The sequence below is a fragment of the Mesoplodon mirus genome, assembly GCF_964341445.2.
Source record: "Mesoplodon mirus genome assembly, chromosome: X".
NCBI lineage: Eukaryota > Metazoa > Chordata > Mammalia > Artiodactyla > Ziphiidae > Mesoplodon > Mesoplodon mirus.
Window position 1 is genome coordinate 18090928 of NC_138981.1, and position 12093 is coordinate 18103020.

The 12093-nt window shown below is 40.6% G+C and overlaps 1 protein-coding gene across 1 annotated transcript in view; it reads right to left on the minus strand.

The window, feature by feature from the left end:
- MAP3K15 (mitogen-activated protein kinase kinase kinase 15) overlaps positions 1-12093 on the minus strand; it is a gene marked incomplete at both ends in the record, with an annotated part of 154035 nt that overhangs the window by 29841 nt on the left and 112101 nt on the right. Inside the window, 2 exon segments of the mRNA XM_082609190.1 lie at positions 4373-4468; positions 6896-6945. Coding sequence (XP_082465316.1) covers positions 4373-4468; positions 6896-6945 — 146 coding nt within the window.

Consider the following 12093-nt stretch of genomic DNA (forward strand, 5'->3'; position numbering starts at 1 on the left):
CCCCCAGGACTTGTTTATGAGCCACTTCACTAACTTGTAATTCTTCAAAGGTGTCCCTGTATTATTCTTCAAGTCTGGTCCCAGGACCAGTGCTCCAGGGGTGACTGAATTAGTGCTAAGGATAGTGGGACCATCACCTCCTAAGTTGCCAGCACTCTAGCTCTTAGTGAGAAATAAGGTCTTGTATAAGGAGAGAGGTGAGAAGGAAATGTGTAAGACGACCTCATCATTCTGTTGACACAGACTAAGCTTAATATCAACTATAACCCATAAATCTTTCTCACAAATGCTGCTGGGCCACATCAGCCACTCCCTAGACTTGTGTAGTTGTTTATTTGCATACAAATGACTTGACTCAGAAGATTTGTATTCAGTATTCTCTCTTAAGGTAGCAGGGAAGAATACTGCATACTTTAAGATAATTTCCAAAAAACACTAGAATGTTCTTTTCTCTAACCCATCATCCCACCTCTGCTTCTTCTAATTTTTGAAAGCTGGGACGCAACAGTCAGGCTTCTCAGGAGACATGTGGTATGCATGCAACAGAATAACTAAAATTTAAAAGACAGTATCAATCGTTGTTCAGGATGTGGAGCAACTGGAACTCTCATATGTTGCTGGTGGAAGTGTAAATTGATACATCTACTTTGGTATCAACCAAAGCTGAATATAAACCTATCCCATAACCTAGTAACTCCATTCCTAGGTACATACAGTGCAGAAATCAATGAATATGTTCACCAAAAGGCATGCACAAGAGTGTTCATAGCAGTTTTATTCATAATGGCCCCAAACTGGAAACAATTCAAATGTTTCATAGAACAGATAAATTGTCATATATATACACACAATGGAACACTACACAGTGAAAAAAAGAATGAACTAATACAACATGGCTGAATCTCATAGATATTATTTTAAAAGAAACAAGTGAGAAATAAAAGAGTACATACTTTATGAGTCTATTTATTTGAAGTTTAAGAACAGGCAAAACTAACCACTGGTGATAGAAATCAAAACAGTTACATTAGGAGCGGGTTTAATGACTGGGAAGGGGCACAAGGCACCTTCTGGGGTGCTGATACACTTAACACACTCGTCTGTATATTACACCTCAATTAAACAATTATTTAAATGTATGACAAGAAAAGGCACTGACGAGAGAATGAGAGTCAGAAGGTAAGCTTTGTAGTAAAGGGATGTTCTGCTTGATATTTGGCAGCATTTTCCAACTCTAAAATTGAAGATTGTGACCCAAGGGTGCCCTGGTCTGATATTTAGTCTGATTTCTAAATACGCTGTGATAATGATTGTCTGAGATGCAATGAATTAAAATGTTCTCAAATTACATGATACAAACTCTCTCAACAAACTACGAATAAAGGAATCTTCCTCAACCTGATAAAGGTTATCTATGAAAAACCTACCAGTAACATCATGCTTAATGGTGTAAGACTAGATGCTTTCCTCCTAAGATCAGAAATAAGACAAGGATGTCTGCTCTCGCCACTTCTACTCAACATTATACTGCAGTCTAGTCAGGACAATTAGGCAAGAAAAAGAAAGAAAGACATCCAGTTTGGAAAGGAAGAACTATAACTATCTCTATCTGCAGATGACATGATCTTGTATACAGAACATCCTAAGGAATTCAATAAAAACTATTAGAACTAATAAATGAGTGCCAGTTTGCAGGATCAATATACAAAAATCGAGTGTATTTCTATACACCAGCAATGAACCATCTGAAAATGAAATTAAGAAAACAACTCCACTTAGAATAGCACCAAAAAGAATAAAATACATATATATTTAACAAAAAAGTATAAGACTTGTACATTGAAACTCCAAAAATTGTTGAAAGACGTTAAAGAAGACCTAAACAAATAGAAAGATATGCTATGTTCATGGGATGGAAGACTTAATATGGTTAGGATGGCAAAGCCTCTCAAATTGATCTGCATATACAAAGCAATCCCTGCCAAAACCCTAGCGGCCTATTTTTGAAGAAACTGACTAGCTGATCCTAAGATTCACATGGACATGGAAGCACCTGCGATAGTCAAAACAATTATGAAAAACAAGAACCAAGTTGGAAGACTCACATTTCCTGATTTTACAGCTTAGTACAATACTACAGTTATCAAGAAAATGTGGTTAATAGCATAAAGGATGGACATATAGATCAATGGAATAGAAGTGAAAGTCCAGAAATAAATGCTTACATTTATGGTCAACTGATTTTCTAAAAAAGTGCCAAGACCATTCAATGGGAGAAGAACTAGTCTTTTCAACAAATGGTGCTGAGACAACCACATATCCACATGCAGAAGAATGAAGTTGGACCCCCTACCTCAGACCGTTTAAAAAAAAAAACTCAAAATGGATCAGAGACCTAAATATAAGAGCAAAAACTATAAAACTCTTTGAAGAAAATAACACCAGAGAAAACCTTGGGTTAGGCAAAGCCTTCTTAGATATGACATCAAAAGCACAAGTGACAAAAGGAAAAACAGATAAACTGGACCGCCACAAAATTTAAAACTTCCGTGCTGTAAATGATACCATCAACAGAGTAAAAAGATAACCCACAGAATGGGAGGAAGCACTTGCAAATCACACATCTGACAAGGGCCTTGTATCCAGAATATATAAAGAACTCTTAAAACTTATTAACAAAAATACCAATAACCCAATTAAAAATGGGCAAAGTTCGGAGAAACTTGGCAAACATCACTTTCACCAGGTGAGCCAAGTTAATATCACCAGTAATGAGACAAAGATATTTTATATCTCCCAATGTGATGTACTGAGGACAGGGCATCACTTCTGTGGTATTCCTACCCCAAATGCATAACACTAATATAATCATGAGGGAACAGCAAACCAACCCAAATTGAAGGATTATACAAGATAAACTGCCTGTACTCTTTGAAAGCATTAAGTCAAGAAAGACAAAGACTGATGAAGAAATGTTCCAGATAAGAGGGGGCTATACAGACGTGACAGCTAAATGTTAATATGTAATCCTGGTTTAGATCAGGAACCAGAGAAAAAATATCTTTTGTTTCACTGTAAAGGACATTAGTGGGACAATAACTAAAATTTGGCTAAGGTTTGTAAGTTATAGAACCATATCAATCTTAGTTTCCTGATTAGATAACGGTACTGTGATTGCATAAGTGAATGTTCTTGTATTTAGGGAAACACGTAATGAAGTACCGAGAGGTAACGTAGCATTATGTCTACAACTTACTCTTCAACAGTTCAGAACAAAATAGTCATCTGCATATAGAGAGAATGTAAAACAAATGTGGTAAATGGTTAACAGTAGGGAGTTCTGGGTGAACTTTCTTGTAGGTCTGAATATTTTCCAAAATAAAAAGTTAAAAAAATGTTGTAATTGGGCAAAGGATTTGTGTAGATGGTTCTCCAAAGAAGATATATAAATGGCCAATAAGATCATGAAAAGATCCTCAGTATCTTTAGTCATTAGGGAAATGCAAAACACAACCACAATGAGATTCCACCTAACACACACTAGGATGACTACAATCAAAAGGATAGACAGTAACAAGTGTTGCAAGGACGTGGAGAAACTGGAACCCTCATACATTGCTGATGGGAATGTAAATTGGGAAAACAGTCTGGCCGTTCCTCAAAGTTAAATAAAGAACTATCATAAGACCCAGTAATTTGGCTCCAAGAGAAATTAAAACATAAGTTCACACAAAAACTTGCATGTGAATGTTTATGGCAGCATTATTCACAATAGCCAGAAAGTGAAAACAAACCAAGTGCCTTTCAAATGATGGACAAATCCAATATATCCATACGATGGAATATTATTCAGCCACAAAAAGGAATGAAATTCTGATACATGTTACAACATGGATGACACTTGAAAACATTATGATAAATGGAGGAAGCGAGTCACAAAAGACCATATATTGTATGATTCTATATATATGAAATGTCAAGAATAGGCAAATTCGTAAAGACAGGAAGTAGATTCAGTGGTTGCAGAGGACTGGGATTGGGGGGGTGGGGTTAGGTTGAGAGAAAATGGGGAGTGACTGTTAATGGATACTGTGTTTCTTTTGGGAGTGATGAAAATAATCTAAAATTACATTGTGGTGATGGCTGCAAAACTGTGAATATACTAAAAACAAAAAGATTGAATTCTATACTTTAAAATGAGCAAATTGCATGGTGTATGAGTTATATCTCAATAAAGCTGGAAAAATTATTTTCCATAAGTTAAAACTTCAGGAAAAGCAGTATAGCAAATAAATATTTTTCACAACAAAGACCCTTTAAAAGTGATTCACCATAATTAGACTGAAAATACCTGAATCAGATTAAAACTCACCTACCGCACTGGTCTTCAGTGGAAAAGTAGATTTGAAAGTCATCAGAATTATCATGGACGTAAAGAAAACAACACCGTTCATCAAACTTGGATATGCTGCAAAATTTCAAAACATAAGAATGTCTATTATATATAAATTTTGATATCAATTTAATTTTTTGAGAAAAATCTAGGAACAGCTTTTTTTCCGTTTTACAAATTTGAAAGTTTCATTAATGTTTTAACAAATACCCCCCTGCCCACCAAAGTGACTTATATTTCTCTATGAAATTTAAATAGGAGGGGCATTTATCTTGCTGATTGAGTTTGTATTCATCAATAGACTTTAATATGTACCAAGAACTTACTATATATTCAATGTTAAGCAAAGCATATGGGCAACAGGAATGGGAATAAAATATGGTTTCTGTCTTCAAGAGTTTATAAGGTCATTAAAAAGGTATTTGTGGGGCTTCCCTGGTGGCGCAGTGGTTGAGAATCCGCCTGCCGATGCAGGGGACACGGGTTCGTGTCCCGGTCTGGGAAGATCCCACATGCCGCAGAGCGGCTGGCCCGTGAGCCATGGCCGCTGAACCTGCGCGTCCGGAGCCTGTGCTCCGCAATGGGAGAGACCACAACAGTGAGAGGCCCGCATACCACACACACACACAAAAAAAGGTATTTGTGAAATAATTTATTGTGATATCAAAGGAATTTCTAGACTTGAAAAATATTAGGACACAGTATTTGTGGCCACACAAGGGAAGTGGAAATAAACATGGCATTTTAGCTCAAGAAAGGCCTTTAAATGTTATCTGGTCCATCCCCACCAAAGGCCTGGATCTGACTCTACAGCTCCTTGAACAGGCAATATTCAGTTTGCCTGAAATATCCAGTGACAGAAAATCATCATATTCCATCTCCTGATGGATTTCACTGCTACAAAGTTCTTTACCTGCACTGTGCCAAAGCCTACGCAATGGCCCTCATTTTGCCAGGTGGCACTATGCAAAAGGCTAAATTCTATGATTAGCCCTTCAAACAAATGAAGCCACTTTATCTTGCCCTTTCTAAGTCGTCTCTTCCTGAGATTATAGCTTCTTTGACCATTCCTTACATGTTATGGATTACATGACAAATTACGAGTTGAAACAGCAACCGTACAGGATGATTTAAAATGAATTAAAACTAGCTTATACATGAGTAACTTTTCAAAACCAATCTTTAAAGGAACTACCACGGTTAGTTGGATAGCCTTGGGAATATTCAACACATGCTCTTCATGTCACATTGGTTCCAGGGTCTGATTCACCCCAGGCCCTTTGCACATCCCTGTTGATGGCTAAAATGGCAGCAAGAGGTATCTCTATGAGAAGGTACAAACAGAAGGCTCTTGACTACATGTTATCATAGAACTTAGTTTTTGGGTAGTACATGTTTGAAAATGCTTAACACCTTTTGAATTATCTTATATTTTTTGAGCAGTATTATTCAAATATGCTAGTCTGTTCTTACATAATTTCTCTCCCTTTAAAAGTGATGTAAACATTACTCCAATTTAAACACTGATGTGTCTAGAAAAGGATCATGCTGCATCTGGGGGTAACAGGGATTCATTCATTGGCCTGTGGTCTGAGAATCAGAGAAAAGACATAGAGTTCTAGTCCAAGCCCTTAATATGATGGAAACTATGAAGATACTGAGACCTAGAGAGGTTGAATGATTTGCTCAAGGTCAAACAGCAAAAGAGGGGTTAGAACTCAGATCTACTCCAGAGTTCCTCCCACCCTTGGGTGTGCTGGCAGGGTCGGACTCAGAGAGCAGCCACACAATTCAGGCCCAAATGGTCAGCACTCCTAAACCAAATAGCAAGTGGCAGACCTCTCCTGGGAATACACCACGTTACTCACCTGCCAAGAACAATGCCCTTGGCTCCATTACTCTGCCCAGGAGATCCCAGCCAAGTATCATTACCAAGTAACTCCCAGTTTCAGTTCTGGGGGTCCCTGAGCACATGAACATCATTGGCTCACAGAAGAAACATTTTCTCTTTCTACACACATAACCTCTTGTTTTAAAAAAGTTTGAGGGGGCTTCCCTGGTGGCGCAGTGGTTGAGAGTCCACCTGCCAATGCAGGGGACACGGGTTCATGCCCCGGTCCGGGAAGATCCAACATGCCACGGAGCGGCTGGGCCCGTGAGCCATGGCTGCTGAGCCTGCGTGTCCGGGAGCCTGTGCTCCGCAACGGGAGAGGCCACAACAGTGAGAGGCCCGCGTACCGCAAAAAAAAAAAAAAAAAAGGTTGAGACGAGAGTTTCGTCTGTTGGATACAAAAACAACTACTCTGCTATAAAAAGCCAAGAAGCCTTACTAGCAGCACATGATGAACCAGCTCGGGCAGGGCAACAAGAGAGAAAATAGTCTGTTTTGGATCCTATTAAAAATGAGAACAACACATATTACAAATAAGTAGAAACAAAGTGATAAAAACAACATCATTATTTGTACTAAAACAATAATTACATTTTCTCTTATGTTCTTACCTTATTCCTCTAATGGAAGAGGCTGTAAAATTCCATTCATGAATTTGTTTCTGCAGGAATCAAGGACAGAAGTCAGTAGTTTGATGTTTTCCATGCAAAGAATCATTTTTGGTTTCATTCTATGGTCAATTGCTTCTGCTATTTTTTACTTTCAGTAGAAGTTAGCAGTTAAAGCAAGATATTTTGCATAACTTGGAACACCAGAAACATCTTCTAATATATTGTAAAAATTCATTTGTATCTCTAATCCAGTTTAGAACAAATGATCTAAATTTGAAATAGAAACAATAGGCATACAGTACATACACAGTGAGCAGCCTTTCATCTTCTGTCAACATATCAGGAAAACTCTAAGATGAGTTTGGGAACAGCCCACCCAACTTGAATGACCCACAAAAACGTTTGGAGAGGCAAGAATGTGGCCAGACACCAGTCAGTGTTCACCAATCTTTATTTCTTTTTCTCCCTGGGCACATAACTAGACTACATTTCCCAGCCTCCTATGCAGTTAGCTGGGGTCATCTGATGGAGTTCTGACCAATGGGATGTGAACAAGAGTGATGTGCTCCACCTGTGGGCTTGGCTCATTAGAAACCTCCACAGCTATCCTCTCCTCTACATTCTCTTTCCCCATCCACCACCAGATGGAATTCGGACCCTGCCAACCTGGACATGACATGAGGCATAGATGAACTTTTATCATCATAGATAAACTGATATTTGGGGGATGTTTGTTTTAGCATCTAGCCTACCATGACTAATACAAAGACTAACTGGGATTTCAATCTGTACAAGACACACTTAAAAAATACATATATAACTCTGTCCTCTCCCTCCACCACCATCCCCTGCCCTTAAACTATGAACAAAGCTAAGCCTCAGAAGGAGTGTCTGAATTCCCAGTTTTAGAAGGGCCATAGGCTACAATACCAATACATTACAACAACAGAGAATAATTTTAAATAAGCAAATACATTAGGTTAGCCTGAGGAATGCCATAAATGACCAGCTAAGCCTCCCAGAGAAGTGTGAGAGCCAAATGACTGAGCATATGGCTCAGGAGAACAGCCACAAGTGATCAGGTGACAAGTTTCCTGCCATCCTGGAGCAATGGCAACAGGCACAGCTGGGAGGATGGTTCCCAATGGGAGAAGATCCATCCAGACATGTTGATGAAACACCTATTATGCACTAGGCAACGTACCAGCAGGGACATGACAGAGAATGACAAAACCCCTGCCCTCATGGGGCTTACAATCGAGTGAGGGGAGATAGGTAATAAATCAAATAGTAAGTGAAGAGTATGGTGGAGGGTGAAAAGTGCTATGAACACAAATAACACAGCAAAGAGCATTAAGGTGGGGCAGGAAGTCTTGAGTTTTCAAGCAGAAAGCTAAAGGGGGTGAAGGAGTGAGCCATGCAGATAACTGGGGGACCAGTTCCAGGCAGAGGAAACAGCAAGTGCAAAGGCCCTGAGGCAGCAGTGTGCTTTGCATGTTTGGGGACCAGCAAGGAGGGGAGTGAGATGGGAGTGGAGTGAGTGAAGGGGGAGTGGGAGAGTAGGTTAAGGAAATCATGCAGGCCTTTGGAGGCCATGATCAGGACTTTAAGCCTCCCCCCTGTGTGAGAATCACTGAGAGCTGTGAAAGATGAAAGTGGATGAAAACATGAAAGCTATCACATCAGACCCATCTTTATAGAAAGACTGAGCGTATTTCAGAGGAGGGATGTGTTCCAAGTCACTGAAAGAGGGCAGTGGTGGAGAACGGGAGTCTGCTTTGGATTCAGGTACAGAAATATGAATGAGGGCAGATTCGAGAGAGCCTGCAAGAGGCTGTATGTATATAGAAAGCTCAACCACACAAGTTTTCAAAGTATTCCCGGACGGTAGGTTTACTCTAGGGTAGCTTTAGGGAACTTCTCGATTTGGGAGGAAGATTTACTGGTTAAGAAGTAAACCACACGGAAGGACTTCCCTGGCGGTCCAGTGGTTAAGACTCTGCACTTCCACTGCAGGGGGCACGGGTTTGATCCTTGGTCAGGGAACTAAGATCCTACATGCTGCGTGGTACGGCCAAAAAATTAATAAAATTAAAATTTAAAAAAATTTTAAAAAAAGGAAGTAAACCACATGGAGCTCCCCTCCGCTTTCCCTTTACATCATAATCAATAGGCACTGGGTGGGGGGTTCCTGCTTCATAGGTCCTACAGATATAAAAATATAGAAGTCGTGCATGCTCTTGCAGAGCAGTTGGGGAGACACTTTGGAAAATGGATAAATAAGCGATAGGATGTACTTTGCACATGATACAGACAACTGGGTAGCCAACAGATGTTCAGTGGAAGGACGGAAGGAGGGAAAGGGTGGTTAGAGACACCTTCGCCAAAGTTAGGACTTGGGTAATTGGAAGAATGAATTCCAGGGAGGGGGAAGGATGAGAACAGAAGTGCAGGTGTAAACTCCTGCAGGGCCAGCTCAGGGGACTGTGAGGTGACAGATGAAGGTCTGGCTGGGGCTGAGGGTTGGGGAGGGAGAGGAGAAGGAGGGCAGGGTTACATAGGGGCTTGACACTTAATAAAAGACTGAGTTTTGTCTGGAAAGTCACAGGATCCAATAATGATTGGGGAATGTCAAGAGGGCCACTACAAGTGTTTTTTAAATTATTACTAAACTTTTAAGCTGAAGTACGGCATACATTCAGAAAAGGGTACAGTGATCATCTCAATAAATTTCCACAAAATGAATAGCCACTGTAACCAGCATCTAAACCAAGAGACAGAACATTAGCAGCAGCCCAGAAGATTCCCTCAGATCCCCTGTTCCCAGTCACTCCTGTCGACCCAAAGGCAACTGCTATTCTGACTTGTCCCACTGTGGAGAGTGTTGCCTGTTCTGGAATATTACACAAATGGAACCGTGAAGTCCGTGCTCTCTTGTGCCTGCAAGGGGAGCTTTTCATGAGCTATCTGGTGGTGTCCTGGCGGGTCAATCAGGAAAGCTATGACTGTGCTCCTCCTGTCCCGAGCCTCCTGTAAGGCAGCATTCTAATCTTTCCTGAGAGGGGATATTTCACCAAATCATGATGAGGAAACAGATTGAAGATTTTAGCTTTCCGCAGTGCCAGAAGCCCCCAGTAACAGTGCATTGGAAGCAGAGCCGGGGTGGGCTCTGGAGAAATGGGCCGGGAACTCAGAGGGAGGGGACTCCTTCAGGATCCCCTAGGTGCTGACTCAGCCTCTGCCCTCCTACCCCCAGGATGCGGACTTCCAGGGAGGGGGGATTTTTGTGTTAAAAGCATAGACTTTTTTTTTTGGTTGTTGTTAAAAGCACAGACTTTTTGTGTGAGATGTTCCAGTCGCTAATATAAGCATAAAAGGCACCTCCCAAAGAGCTTTCCAAAACCAGCAGCCCTACCCGTATGGATAGCAATGGTGGCCACAGTGCACCTGTTGGTGACTTTGGGACCCACGAGAAGCTGAGGGAGAAACACTGCATTTGCGCCTGCTCTGTGCAGCCTCCCCGCATCGCTGTGCTGGGCGAGCTCGCACCAGCTTGGGAGGCCAGTTGTGCACATCTCTTCCTAACCCTGTGCTCGGTGACCTGACGTTGGTTGCGTGAAACTGGCCATGACGGGAGTATTTACACCACAGAAATCAGTAAACACTACAAATCGGCCCTCTGCTCCCATATCCCCTGGAGAGCTGGTGGTTAAACACTGACCAGCGTACGTTTCTGAATCCCCGGCTGATGAAGCAGACCTTAATCTAATGTTACAGCGGTGCCGTGTGCAGGTGAACGTGTGCCTGTGTGATTGCTTCCCACCACCACAGCCCACCGGGAAGAACTGCAAGTCTGTGCAGAGAAGTTATCATTTCACTCCAGGCTAATCTGCTTGTTTCCACAACCTGCACAATTTTAAAAATGTAAATGAAAGCAAAAGCAAAGCCTTCCTCTCAAAGAAAAAAAGGCAATTTATATTTCTCTCAGACATTTGCTCTGGCAACTACCAAGCACTGTGCAAAACATTTCCTCAGTCAAGGAAAGATAGCATTCGCTGCTTATATAGTTCTTTCTATTTCTTATTACAGACTATATACAAACAAAGTAACACATTTACAACTAGTGAGATACTATATGTACCGATGGAAATTCCCATTAAAGACCTGCAAACATTATAGGTTTGTAGAATTCCATGAGAACAAAACCATTTTGCTCTAAAAGTATGAAGAGTCACTTTAATAGGATTATTTTTTTCCACAACTATTTGTCAAAATATGAGGTGTTCACACCAGTCAGAATGGCCATCATCAAAAAATCTACAAACAATAAATGCTGGAGAGGGTGTGGAGAAAAGGGAACACTCTTGCACTGTTGGTGGGAATGTAAATTGATACAGGCGCTATGGAAAACAGTATGGAAGATCCTTAAAAAACTAAAAATAGAACTACCATATGATCCAGCAATCCCATTACTGGGCATATAACCAGAGAAAACCATAATTCAAAAAGGCTCATGCACCCCAATGTTCATAGCAGCACTATTTACAATAGCCAGGACATGGAAGCAACCTAAATGTCCACTGACAGATGAATGGATAAAGGAGATGTGGTACATATATATATACAATGCAGTATTTCTCAACCATAAAAAAGAATGAAATAATGCCATTTGCAGCCACATGGATGGACCTAGAGATTCTCATATTGAGTGCAGTAGGTCAGACACAGAAAGACAAATAGCATATGATATTGCTTCATGTGGAATCTAAAAAAAAAAAGGCTACAAATGAACTTACCTACAAAACAGAAACAGAGTTACAGATGTAAAAAATAAAGTTATGGTTACCGGGGGATAAGGCGGGGGAGGGATAAATTGGGAGATTGGGATTGACATATAGCCACTACTATATATAAAGTAGATAACTAATAAGGACCTACTATATAGCACAAGGAACTCTACTCAATACTTTATAATAGCCTATATGGAAAAGAATCTAAAAGAGTGGATATATGTATAACAGATTCACTTTGCTGTACACCTGAAACTAACACAACACTGTAAATCAACTACACCCCAATAAAAATTAAAAAATGATGGGGCTTCCCTGGTGGTGCAGTGGTTGAGACTGTGCCTGCCAATGCAGGGGACACAGGTTCGAGCCCTGGTCTGGGAAGATCCCACATGCTGCGGAGCAACT